This window comes from Chiloscyllium punctatum, chromosome 6, assembly GCF_047496795.1.
Source record: "Chiloscyllium punctatum isolate Juve2018m chromosome 6, sChiPun1.3, whole genome shotgun sequence".
Classification (NCBI taxonomy): Eukaryota; Metazoa; Chordata; class Chondrichthyes; order Orectolobiformes; family Hemiscylliidae; genus Chiloscyllium; species Chiloscyllium punctatum.
The window spans coordinates 15,651,303-15,665,785 of record NC_092744.1 but is presented as its reverse complement, the minus strand read 5'-3'; the positions used below and the strand labels follow the sequence as shown (position 1 = coordinate 15,665,785).

General features: G+C 42.5%; 1 protein-coding gene across 1 annotated transcript in view; it reads left to right on the top strand.

Moving 5' to 3' along the window:
* igsf10 (immunoglobulin superfamily, member 10) overlaps positions 1-14,483 on the top strand; it is a 48,123-nt gene that overhangs the window by 12,513 nt on the left and 21,127 nt on the right. Inside the window, exons 5-6 of the mRNA XM_072572058.1 lie at positions 4,048-8,448; positions 12,629-13,532. Of these exons, the coding sequence (XP_072428159.1) occupies positions 4,048-8,448; positions 12,629-13,532 (5,305 nt within the window). The remainder of the gene's footprint in view (positions 1-4,047; positions 8,449-12,628; positions 13,533-14,483) is intronic.

Below are 14,483 nucleotides of genomic sequence, written 5' to 3'. Positions count from 1 at the left end.
GACAAAACTGCAACAGCTGCTGGTGACGGGCAAGTTAAAAGGTCATCATAACCAGAACTGAAACCTTTTTGGACCTGGAGAGACCAGATCACGGAAGAGGGTGGTATATTATTATAGGGAGCAAGAGTGATTGTCCTGAACAAAGGTTCCTGCCAGATACTGACTGAACTCCATGAGGGGCATCCAGGGGTCTCCAAACAAAGATGTTGTGGAGAAGTTATGTCTGGTGGCCAGGATTAGGTACAAACATAGTTGCATTGGTAGGGCAGTGCCCAGAGTGGACTCGGTTACAAATCAACTATGCAGGTCCAGTCGTGGGCTTGGGATTAGTCATTGTGGATCCCCACTTGAGATGGCATAGAGTTCATTCATCAAACATGGGGGCAAAGATAGCAAAACTGCACACATCGTTTGTAGTAATGGACCCAGGAAATGTTGGTCACAGATAACGAGCCATTGTTTACGAGCAGGGAATTTAAGTAATTCCTAAAGTCAAATGGGATTTGACATGAAAGTACTGCTCTACACCATCCATCATCCACTGGCTTGGTAGAAAGAGCAGTCCAAACAGGTTTGAAGAAACCGCCTACAGCTTTGCTCACTACCAAAACCTAAATGGTTATAGGACCATCCCTCATGCAACTACAGCGATAGCTCCAGCAGAGTTGCTGATGGGGAGAAGACTCTGCACCAAGTTAAACCTGATGACCCCAGACCTGGTGGAGGAGAGGGTATGATGGTGAAACGGCATCAGGAACTCCAATACCAGACACTCTCTGCTAAGCGAGAGAGACAGTTTACTTCAAGGGACGAAGTTTGGTGTTGGAACCATGGGAATGGCCCTGAATGGGTAAGAGTAGTGATTGTAATGAGGTCAACTTGATCAACGCGAGGTCAGGTCCAGTAACAGATAAAGGTAAGTATGTGTGATGGTCCTGAACAAGCACGTGGACCATATGAAAGCCGTGAACTCGCAAATGATACAGGACCAAAACATACTCGGCTCCTTGGAACAGTCGGAAAATCTGGTGGAACCTTATTTTCTCCCTCTGTCAATGGTTGAAAATAGCTCTGAATCTGAGATGGACACAGAGTCAGAGGAACCTTACCCGGTGCTAAAACACCGCAGAAGGAATACAAGAGAAAGAACCGGCCTATGTCCTTGGACTCAGAGGGAGAAGGATGTGGGGATTGTAATGAGGTCAGCCAGATGGACCTCATAGAATGTGAGTTCCCTGATTGGGGTTGATAACCTGGCCCAATCAGGGAGTGCTGGCTGACAGATATAAGCAGGTGTGTCAGACCTTCTGACATTCTGAGAGCTGGCTGTAATGGAGCTGGATCAGTGTCAAGGACTCTCCATGTGTAAACAAAGGATGACTTGGTGATGGATGGGATTCCGGCCTCTGTGGAGTTGTTTCATGATTATCTTGTGCAAAATACTGAACGACAAGGCGGAATCTCTTACTTGGTACAATGTGACCAATGGTGTCCCACCAGGCTGAATGATAGGGACTCAACAATTCCCTGCTTTCTTCAACAACTAAGATGATCTGATGAAAAGCCATAATCCTAATTCACTGGTGAGACAAAAGTGGTGGTAATGTACAGGCACAAGGACAAAGGTCAGGGGGCTCCATTGCTGTTCCTGGTTCGATCTTCAGCCTGTACATGGCTGACCTATTCAGGTGGACTCTGGACACTAGGTATTGAGTTACTGATGTATTCCCATCCCGTGCCATGGAGATGTAAATGGAAATATGAAGGTACAAACTGATTATTGGTAGGTTAAGTGACTAGCCGAAACTTATGGCTAATGGATTTCAATATCAGCAGACATGGCATCCACCTGGAACCTGTAAAAGGAGAGAAGAGGGTACATACTACATAATAAATGTCACATACAGGTCCAGAAAATATTCAAAAAGGCTGATGTTTATATTTAGATAGCTAGGATACGATTGGGAAAAGCCATATTCCAGCTGTCCAACAGCTTGTTTATAGCGTAGCTGGATACTGTGAGTAATTCTCAACACCACAAACTGAGAAGGATATGTTGACCTTAGAGAAATTGCAGGGAGGATTTGCCAGAGTGAGATTTTGGGGATAAATCAGGAGGAGAGGTCACACAAACTATATTCCTTGGAATTTAGAATGTTAATGCATTGTTTCATTGAAGTTTTCAAGATATTAAGGGGATCCAACAGAGTAGAGTAGGAGAAAGTAGAGAAGGAGTAAGGGGCATTGTTAAAACTGAAGCAAGAGCTTTCAGCGATGAAAATCAATTGTAGAATTGTTAGGATGCAAAAGGAGACCATTTGGCCCATTGCATCTGCATCAGCTTGCTAAACAATTTGGCTTAGAGTCAATCTCCTGGCCTTTTCCTTGTTTCTATTTAAATAACCATTGAATGCTCTCTGGGATGTCTCGATTGTACTGGACTCCACCACACCCCTAGCAAAGCATTCCAGGCATTAATTACTCACTGTGTGAAAAAAAAATTGTAACTCGCGTTTTCTTCTTATGCAAGAAATCTGTGCTATCTGGTTCTCAATCCTGCCACGCATAAAGTCAGAGGTCACACGGCACCAGTTTATTTGAAATCACAAGCTTTCGGGGTGTTCCTCCCAAAAGCTTGTGATTTCAAATAAACCTGCTGGACGATAACCTGATATCGTGTGACTTCTGACCTTGGCCAACTCAGTCCAACACTGGCTGCCATGCTCTCCTTATCTAGTTTATCCCAACCTCGCCTGGTTATGAAAACTTCTATCAAATCTCCTCTGAGCCTTCTCCTCTCCAAAAAATGCAGCCCCTCACTAGTAATTTGGGATCAGTTCTCCTAAAATCCGATTAGAGGTTTAGCATGCTCTTCCACAAGTAACAATTGACTTTTAAGCGATTGGTATCTTTAAAACTGAGATTAATAGATTTTTGTTAGTACAAGATTTGGGGCAAAATGTGTATTTGGAGCTGGGTCTTATAGTAACCATGATCTCACTGAATAATTAAATCAGCTGAAGGGGTGAAGTGGACTAGTCTGTTTCCTGTACCCTCTGGGACTAGGGACAGGATAACTGATGCAGCTTCTTTATTAGTCCAAGGGAGTGGGAGGCAGTAATGCCAGGGAGGAAAAAACTTTGCACAATCCTTCTTTGGAATAAAGGAGGTATAATCTTAATTATATGGTGTTAGATAAACTTCAGCAGGTTAAAGCACGAATCCAGGTATGACAGGTAGGCATGACATGACCTTTCCTTCAATGCATGGAAAAAAATGCTTAATATGTCATGTATAGATAGATAATGTTGAATTAAGTTCCAAGCCGTGTTTGTGAAGGTCAAGTGGCAAGATGTTTTAGTAAACTGTATTCTTTACCTGTTTGAACATCTGTATTTTTAGTGCGTCTTCATAACTGTGAAAAAGGAGCCCTTCTGTATGAGGAAATAAACTAATGTTCTGTCTTGTTGAGAGGAATCTCCCAGATAATCCCTCTTGATAATTGCTCTGCTTTAAATCTGAAAGAATTACATCATTTTGGATTGTCCAAACTCGACCGTGCATGTTTCTGAAAGATGTAGCTGTACTGTCAATTTCAGATTTAATGCTGAGTGGTTTGGGGAGTGCAGAGCTTCAGAAATTTCAGTGCAACTTTCAGTAACTGCAAGTTTTCCTAAAGATTCCTTCTCCTATTGCTTTGTTTGTTTGCAGAAACTAGAGAACACGAGTCTTAGATATGTGTTTTCTGGGAAGTTCCCAGTTAAACAACAGGTTAAATAAATGTCAACATGGTAACTTGGCAGGAAATCCTGTCAGTTAGACCAGAACTAGAAAAGATTAAAAGGAATCTGAAAGACCATTGAACTCGTTTTATTATTGCACATCTCAGTCCAACATTTTCCCATTTAATTAAACTTTGGTTTTGATAGATGTATGACAACATTGACTGCACAGATAATTAATTCCTTTTTCTTGGATTAATAATGCTTGCCAACTGAGGCATGAAAGAACCAGAAAAAATACTACTGATTTTTCTTTTTTCTACAGGAATAATCAAATGCAAGAGAGACCGGAATTACCCAAATGGTCAGATCTGCCCTTTGTGTGCGACTCCAGATGTCTCTCGAGGCAAAGATATTTTACAGCTACCTCCTTCAGTGTTTGCATGTGCACCACCAAGTATCCAATCCCCATTGAAAATCAGTAACAGCACTCTGCAAGAAGAGGGGGATTACGCAGCCATTAATGCCAAGGACTTCGTGGCCCCTTTAGGTCAGATGAGTTTGAACATGAGCGATCAATCCGGGAATGGCTGTGAAATAACCTGCAACATTCACAGACCCTCAGGAACACCACAGGTGAGCCTGGATCAAAAAGAAGGCTACGTGCTGCTAAACTCTTCCCTGTCAACCTTCCTGGTCTGCTATGTTGACTATGAACAGCTCCAGCGGCTTTGGGGCATCTTGGCAATGTACACTGATTCACCTCTACAACTTGAGAAGGACACACTGCTGAGCAAAACACCGCACATGAGTTATCTTTACAAACAGTCATCGGCCGCTGCCTTGCACCAGTTTACTGGCGTTGAGATGCAGATCAGGGCAGATCCCGCATGGCTGATGCAAGACAAGATAACCCTACAGATGGACAGGACTCAGACTACCTTGAATGTTTTGCAAATCAAATACCAGGTAGAGGTTCAAATTAACTTGCAAGACCTGGAAGCTAAGCCTGGGAAAAATAGTTGGGTGATGATAAAGAAAGCCAAAGGTGCAAAAACGGAACACTTTGTGGTGGTAGGTGGGACAGTGGAGTTAGAGTGCCAAGCTGTTGGTGACCCCAAACCCATCATTGCTTGGATACTTCCAGATGGCAGCAAAATGCGCGCTCCATACAGTAGTGATGATAGCCGGGTTTCGGTCAGTGCAGATGGTAAATTCATACTAAGAATAGCTGACCTCTACGACACTGGCATCTATCACTGTGTGGGAACCAATTACCAAGATGCAGATGTACTGAGCTTCAGAGTCATTGTTCTGGACCCTAATGTGGCAGAGAACTATATAAATGGCCCTTACATTACTAAATCTGGTGGAGACTCAATCCATCTTCCATGCCAAGCAACTGGCATCCCAAACGCATCCATTAGTTGGGTTCTTCCAGACCATAGAGTATTACATCAAACAACTGGGAATAAGGAGATAACCCCAAATGGAACTTTAAAGATAAAAAGGCTAACAACCAGGGACAGTGGCTTTTACAGGTGTTTGGCCGCGAACCGTTATGGGATTGATCTCTTGGCATTACAACTAACGGTTACTGGCTCCAGAATTTCTTCTGAGGAAGAAATCGCTGAAAGTAACGATGGAGCAGAGGGAAACTTTGGGTCCGGGGAGAGTGAAGAAGACATGCTGGAGCCTGAAGATTTGGAAGATGGTCAGTTCTCTTCTCAGAGTACCTCAGAGGATGAGACGTACTATACTACGACCAGCAGTTCACAGCCCACATCTCACCCAGAAACAAGCACAGCTGTCCCAGTTACCCCCAGGAGGAGAACTAAAGGCAGTGGCAGAAAAACGCATCAGTGGTCCAACCGTAGACGGTTGAAACAGCCTCGAAGGAGAGTAGACCCTCAGCACTGGGCAGAGTACCTGGCGAAGGTCAGAAAAAAAGTCTCCACAAAAACCGCAACACGTAAAATCACCATCAAACCTCATGCGACAGATTTGACGTTGGAGCCAACTACTGATGAGAAAGAAGCATCAGGGGTTGACTTGGGAAATGCAGAAGAGGAAGAATTAATAGTGGTAACAACCAAACTGCCTGTGGTTGTTTCAGGTATTCCATCATATCCTATCACTGAGAAGTCAACAGAAATTGGTCCACAGTCGAAATCAATTCTTCCGACTATAATGCAATTCCGCACAACAGAGCTAGATGCAAAAGCTGCAGTTCCTCCAATTCTAAAGGGGGCTACAGATTCCAGTTTGTTTCCAAAGGCAACAGAGACCATTACCAAAAAAGAACCTACCAGAGTGATATCCCAGGGACCAACCGCAACTCCCCATATACCTAAACCAACCGAAGCAAATGCAGAACTTCAGGTGACAGTTTCTCGTGACATTAAGCAAACCCATTACATGTCGAGTCCAACACCAACACCATTGACCACAGACAAACCAAAGGAACACACATCATCAATAGCTGACACAACAGGAAAGGTTGACCCTGCAAGGACACGTGACTATCACACTCACATTGCAACAGTAACTATGGCCAAAGAGGATGGGAATCGAATTCTGTTTAAAACCACTCAGAAAATCACATTTCCATTGACCACGTCCCTGTCCACCATCCTCACTCAGCAGCTTCACATCGTAAGGGAGGCCACGACTGGTGCTCCAGTTTCCAAATCTCAGCATTTTGGATGGCGACAGAAATTCCCCTATAGACGCCGTTTTGGTAAGTCCGGCAGACGGAGACACAGGTACAAGATTGTGAGACCCGAGCTGAGGAGGCCAGCATGGTCTGAAGAGAGAACAACACTGTCCACGTTGATGCATTCTGCAGCCTCCAGTCCAAATCATATGCCCTCTGTCACCCAGATCCCACCAGGACCTCCACTTCCACACCCAGCACCGACGCCAAATGGAGCAAGTACCATGTCTATGCAAGCACCCAGCCAGCAATCTGGAGATTCGAGTGCCAGTGAAACTACCACCAAATACACCAGAATTTATCCTAAGAAAGAAGTGCAAACAGTTAGTGATCCTGAGGTGGAACGGACCTGGTCACAATGGGTGCACAGGGCTGATACTGGAATACAAACTGCAGAATCTGAAACCACAACACCGCTCGCTGAGACTAGTTCAGTTGCCAGACCAACACATACCGATGGAACATTATCAGAAAGGTCACCTTACTTTGACCTTCTCTCCACAACGACTGTGACGACTGCTGAGCCTTCAACACAGTCCTCCAAGGTTGTTCGTGGGAAAATCCCTTGGAATCGGCTTTTCGGATTAAAAAATCAGAAGGATGCTTTGAGAAGACTTCGTAAACCCATCAAGAGTTCCCAGGCCAAAACTGCTGTTCCTAAAATGTCCATCATTTTAACGAAGCCTACTCCCCACAGTGTAAGCACATTGCAGGCAGTAGGAGGCTCACTGAGACCAAACTTCTCAACACCAAATCCTAATAACAACCAAACTAAGGCAACTACGAGGCTCTCTACTGTTTTCCTCCATACCCCCTCTACCACAAATCCGCCAACAACAGTTAAAATCGTTCCCTTCACCTCAGAGACTATGACCACCACTGCAGCCACTATCCAAACAACTCATGCAACTCGCAGAATGGGATTCCGTCGGCGGAGACCTGGCAAGTTTAACAGAACAAGAAAGCGTCTATCATCGTCATGGTCAAATGTGAGTCGTAACCGCTTGGTGGCATCAGCAGCTGAAAGTAGGAAGATGCGTCCAACAAAAACTAGGATTCCAATCCCTCCACGCACTCGAGTAGCCACTGAAGCATCTCATGATATTGCCATTACAGCTAGCGCCACCATTGAAGATGCACAATCACACAAGTCTCTTTTAACCTCAGCTGGAGTGACTCCTGCTACAATCACAAGGCAGTATAATTCTAAAGTTCTATATCTGCCTAGCAACGCCCTTACCAGTCAGTCAACTGTAAAGCCAATCACCACACCCAATACAATAATCCTAATCCCACCTACTTCCAAAACCACAACAAGGGGAATTCCAACTGTTACCCATCAATCATCCGGTTTCACAGAGGCAACTAGGTGGTCTACCATCAGAAAGAAAATTGATCCTACCAAAATAATGCTGTTGCCCCCAGCTACTGAAAGCACTAGTGCCTCCACAACCATTGTACCATCCACTGAGCCAAGTGTACTTGCTACAACTGTGGCTGCGAGCTCCAAACAGCCACCAACCACTGCCAGGTCTCCCCCCAGGACTCTGCCCAGATTCCGCATCACCTTACACAGGTTTACCACATCTGTGCCTCCGAAGCGGGACCAATCTCTGCTGCCACAATCCAGGATGGATACGTCACTTTGGCAAAACCTACAGACCAAAGCCATAAGCACTGTACAAACCAGTACTGAGACTAAATGGAAGTTACCACTGAGTTTTACAGAGGGGCCAACTAGATACAGGGTGGCACCACCCCCATTGAACAGTGATCTTGAAAACACTATAGGGAATGAAGGGGGCAAAGATGAGTTTTTCAACAAGTCCGATGCTTTGTCACCCAATGTCATTGCGGTGGATCCCATGAGTCAGAATCGTCCCTCCAAACCAAGACTGATCGGTGGAAACAAAGCCAGTTTCACCTTTGTGGCAGATTCTGATGCGTTTATACCATGTGAGGCAACTGGGAATCCTCTTCCCATCATCAGCTGGACAAAAATCTCAACAGGTAAGTGTGTGATGATATCAAGGCTTTAAGAAGTGTATTCGATTTTAGTTTTTAAGAAGAAAAGTCTGAAGACAGAGGTGTAAGGCTGTCTATTGAAATCCCATAAATAAATAGATTGAGGCCTTGGGTATTTTTTAAAGTTAGAACAATAGAAGCAGCCTGAGTGGGCAGGGTCAAGCTCCCACAGAACCAGGGTTTTGAGATTTAGCTTTTCAGGAGACTGGATGTGGACACTGTTTCTTGATCTCAGTTACAACTGAAAGCCTGGGGTTCTCTTCACGCCACTAGAATTGCATGCAAGACTATCTGTTTTACTGAATTTATCATTGCCAGTGGTGTTTTTATACAATGTTACTATATCAGAACTGTTACTGTTTATTAGTTAAATATTCTATTATTCTGGTTAAATTTTCCAACAGAGTTAAGTATTTCCAATTTCTTCCTTCTTTTGTTATATATAACCAATAGTGTATGAATAAAGCATGTTTTGCATAACATCGAGTAGTTTGACCAATCGCATTGCATCTGGATTGCAATACCTTTTACTTAGCTTTAAAATAAGATAAAGTTAGGGTCTAGGCTATCTTCTGAATATATTTTGAGGGGGTCCAAAACAAGTATTACCCAGTCATTTAATGATTTTAACTTAAAAGATGCACTGGATGTAAGTTTGCTCGCTGGACTGGAAGGTTCATTTTCAGACATTTCATCACCATACTAGGTAACATCATCAGTGAGCCTCCAGAGAAGCACTGATGGTATGGCCCACTTTTTATGTGTTTAGGTTTCCTTGGGTTGATTATGTCATTTCCTGCAGTTATGTCATTTCCTGTTATTTTTCTCAGGGGGTGGTAAATGAGATCCAAGTCAATGTGTTTTTTGATAGAGTTCCAGTTGGAGTGCCATGCTTCTAAGAATTCTTGCACATGTCTCTGTTTGGCTTGTCCTAAGATGGATGTGTTGTCTCAGTCAAAGTGGTGTCCTTCCTCATCTGTATGTAAAGATACTCGTGAGAGTAGGCCATGTCTTCTTGTGGCTAATTGATGTTCATGTATTCTGGTGGCTAGTTTTCTGCCTGTTTGTCCAATCTAGTATTTGTTACAGTTCTTGCAAGGTATTTTGTAAATGACATTAGTTTTGCTTGTTGTCTGTCTAAGGTCTTTCAAGTTCATTAGCTGCTGTCTTAGTGTTTTGGTTGGTTTGTGGGTTACCATGATGCCAAGAGGTCTGACTTGTCTGGCAGTCATTTCTGAGACGTCTTTGATGTAGAGGAGAGTGGCTAGGGTTTTTGGACACATTTTGTCTGCTTGTTTGGGTTTGTTGCTGAGAAATTAGTGCATTGTGTTCATTGGGTATCCATTCTTTTTGAATACACTGTATATGTGATTTTCCTCAGCTCTGTGTAGTTCCTCTGTGCTGCAGTGTGTGGTGGCTCATTGAAATAATGTTCTGATGTAGCTCCATTTGTGGGTGTTGTGATGATTGCTTCTGTAGTTCAGTATTTGGTCTGTATGAGTTATTTTCCTGTAGATGCTGGTTTGAAGTTCCCCATTGGCTGTTCACTCTACTGTGACATCTAGGAATGGCAGTTTGTTGTTGTTTTCCTCCTCTTTAGTGAATTTTATGCCAGTAAGGGTAATATTGATGGTCTTGAAGGCTTCCTCTAATTTGTTTTGTTTAGTGATGACAAAGGTGTCATCCACGTGGTGGATCCAAAGTTTGGGTTGGTCGATTGGCAGAGCTGTTTGTTCGAGTCTCTGCATTACTGCCTCTGCTAAGAACCCTGATATCAGAGATCCCATGGGTGTTCCATCGGTTTGTCTGTAGGTTTTGTTGTTGAAGGTGAGGTGTGTGTTAAGGCATAGGCCCACTAGCTTGACAATAATGTCCTTGCTGATGATGTTGGTGATGTTTGGTGTATGTGCCTTCGGTTCTTCTAATAGTGTAGTCAGTGTTTCCTTGTCCAGGTTAATGTTGATGGATGTGAATAGGGTTGTTGCATCAAAGGAGACCATTATTTCATCTTCTTCTATCTTGGTGTATTTGATGGTCTTCAGGAATTCTTGGGTGGAGTGGATGGAGTGGCGTGAGTCTTCTACTCAGTGTTTTAGTCTTTGGTGTAGCTCCTTGGTCAAACTGTAAGTTGGTGTTCCAGATAGCTAGACTATGGTTCAGGGGGGGTCTCCTGGTTTGTGAATTTTGGGTAATCCATAGAAGTACGGTGTCTTGGATCCATCTGGTTTCATTTTTTGGAAGTTAGTCTTATTTATTTCTCCAGATTCCTGAGGTTTGATTTGAGTAGGGCTGTGATTCGGTTCTGTAGTTGGGGTCGAGTCTATCGCCACTCATTAGTAATTGTTGGTATCTGCAAGCAATGCATTCGCTTTCTCAACATAATCTCTTTGATTTAAAATGACTGTCAAGCGTCCTTTGTCTGCAGGTAGGATAACAATATTTTTATCTTTTATACTCGCGCAAGGAAACCTAAACACATAAATAAAAAGCAGGCCATACCAGCAGTGCTTCACTGGAGGCTCGTTGATGATGTTACTTAGTATGGTGATGAAACAAATGAAAATGAACCTTCTAGCCTAGTGAGCAAACATACATCCAGAACCTCGTCCTGAGCACAAATCTTCTCCAAACTCATAAAAAGATGCGTCGTTGAATAACGCAGCTGACCCACTGTTCATCACTCCTTTGTTCATTCATCCAGTCACCCGTTTGTTCTCTTATTAAACCATCCATTCACTCTCATCCATTGTTTAAAACATTCATTGGTTCACCACTCACCCATTAATCCATTCACAGAATAACCTATTACATTGCTCACCCATTTACTCACTCATAAACATACTCACTCATTAATTCACTCACTTAATTATTCATGCAATGCGTTTTGCATCAGACATGTTAGCAATTAATAATGCCAAGCTTGGAAAGTATTTAAACGAAGCAGACACTAAAATGTCAGTGTAACTCCAGCCAGGAGTCATTCATAATCCATTGACTTGAGGACCCTTCGTGAAAGATCCTACGACATTCCTTAGGCCTTTGCTACATAATGTGTTGCTTTAATGATCCTCTAAACTGGGCTAAAAAGTACACAGTGGCTCTTTTGATTCCTATTGGTCCTGTACTGCTGAAACTTCACTTCCTTTAGCCTTTTAGGAAATTACACTTCTGTTAATTCTCTTTAAACACTTGCAATGCTAGGATCAGGTACAGACCTTGTAAAATTTATCAAAGCTTCTTTACGGTCATGAGAATAGCAAACTCCACAGGTGGGCACTGCCAGCTGTGAGACATTCTCCCCAGCTGTCAGTTTCATACCTGCTATGTGATGTAAAACAGCTTCAGTAAGCTGACAAGGGATATATTTGAATATGTGGCCATCTATCCACAATTCAGTGTGATAAGATACTTGTTAATGTTAAACCATAGTTATACACAATTGGAAACAGAGGAAGCTTTCCTCCCGTCAGCCATAGATTGTTTTAGTCTCCAGAAAGCCCAAGAAGGAAATGTTTCCTGCCCATCCTTGGTTGGTCTGAGGACTTTAACCATCAGTCCTCTAGTGTGGTATTGGAGTCACTTGTAGGGCTGATCGGGTAATGGAAAAGATCACTGAAGGGCAATCCTGAACTAATTGAAGCTTTAAGACAATGCTTTCTTGGTATTTGTCCACAGATTACCAACTCATTTGCCCTAATTTGCTTGGGTGAGGTTGTGAACTCAAACCATTTCAGATGTTTGTATGGTAACATAACCATAATTACATTGGTTGGACTTCTTTATCAAATAAGTATTAAGTACACAGCTGCTGCTGACTGTGAAATAAACTCTCTGACATGATTCTATGAATTCCATGATATCCTTTGACATTCTATGGTTTTTACATCACATAACTTTACATTTAAAATTATAAGTTTTAAGTTTTTAAAATATTCACTCATCTAACTTGCTTCTTGTTTATCACATATTTGGAGGAACCTAAAATAATTTCCAAAGAACCTGAAAGTTTTTAAAGTCAATGTATAATCTGCCACTAAGTTGAACTATTTTATATATCTTAATAGTGAAGTGTAGGTTATAGATTTTATGTGATGCAGCATTTAATCACTTTGACACTTCTTTTAATGCTGATTTGTTTGATATAATTCTGTGGTTCTTTTTGTAGGTGCAACAGTCACAGCTAAAGCTAAACGTGGCAACAAATTTGAGGTCTTTCCAAATGGCACACTGACCATTCAGAAAATCACAGTTCAGGACCGCGGACAGTACCTCTGCATAGCAGAAAACCAGTATGGTTCAGAACGACTTGTAGTCACTCTATCTGTCATAGCCTACCCTTCAAAGATATTAGAACCACGAATGAAAGACATTACAGTCCATGCTGGGTACCCAGTGGAGATGAAGTGCCGATCTCATGGAAGACCAGCTCCAACAATCTCATGGATCCTTTCCAACAGGACCCTGGTGAGGAACAGCAGCCCATTCAATGGGAGAGTCTCCGTGTTGGCTGATGGCACCCTCAAGATTAAAGCAGTAACTGTGTATGATCAAGGGAGTTACAGGTGTGTGGCTAGTAATCCAGCTGGGATTGATACAGTCACAGTTAGGATGCAAGTGGTCGCTCAGCCCCCAGCTATCCTAGAAGCGAGGCAAGAGAATGTCAAAGGTCAAGAAGGACAGAACATCAGACTGCCCTGCACTGCTGTGGGGACACCTGCACCTTCTGTCCATTGGCAGCTCTTTGATGGCACAGAAATCAAACCTTTGCAGTTTATCAACACAAAATTATTTGTCTTTACCAATGGGACACTTTACGTCAAATCCTTAACTCCGTCAGACAGTGGGAATTACGAATGTATAGCTACAAGTTCAACAGGCTCGGAAAGGAGAATTATAAGCTTAATGGTGGAACGCAAACAGGAGATCCCTAAAATTGTTTCTGCTTCTTCAAGTAATAAGAAAGTGAACCATGGAGATAAATTACAACTCCACTGCTCAGCCACAGGTGATCCAAAGCCCAAGATCATTTGGAGATTGCCATCCAAGTTAGTTGTGGATCAGTGGCACCGGTAAGATTCCACATTTACTTCCATCTCTTGGCTGACTTCTTGTTAGCAATATTTTTAGTAGACTCCTTGCAACAGTTTTAAACTCGCCCACGAGGCAGTGAACAAAAAGGATTGATGAAATGTTATACCTCTGGCAAGATTACCTTTGAAGGATATCTTTACCAAATGTTGTCAGTTTCCTAATGATGAGCAAGGTTAAATATGTTTTTCTGTTTGACTAACCTCACGTTTATTCACTCAGGTGTACATGAATACAATGGAAACTATTTTGACAATTCTTCATAGTTACTCACCTGTCTTAAGGATTTGAATATGCTTTTGCTAAGAAGCACTTAGAGAGCCAATGACACACTTTAGGGACAGTACAAAAAATAGCTGGTAGCTTAGGTATGACAGAGTCTAAGGTAATAAAAACATTAATCCAATTAGGAATACTGACCATTTTTAAAAAAACTAACCCTATCCATTGCTTTCAACTTTTTGTTCAAATTGCCTTCTCTGAAATTTATTTCCTGTGCCCTGCATCTCAGGGTTTCTTTAAATTCTACTCTTTTGATTAAGTTCATGGTTAAGCCACTGCAGATACTTCCTTTGTTTAAATGTCCTTTTTTTTTTCCGGTAGGGTTTCTGTGAAGCACCTTGGGAGATTTGTCAAAAGGAGAAGTATCATATTGATATACATTGTTGTGGCTTTGTTGCTGCCTGATATAAAAAATGCTTTATGTTTCTAGGAATGTAGGAAAGTAGGAGCGGGAGTAGGCCATTTAGCCCCTTGAGCCTGCTCTACCATTCTAGCCCATGGTTGATCATCCACCTCAGCATCGTTTCCAGCACTGTTAGCAGCTTTCAGTGAGTTATGTACAGAGACACTCGGGTCCTTTTGTAAATCAACATTTTCCCAATCTCGACACTGAAGAAACATTCTGTATTTGAGTTCCTCCCACCAAAGTA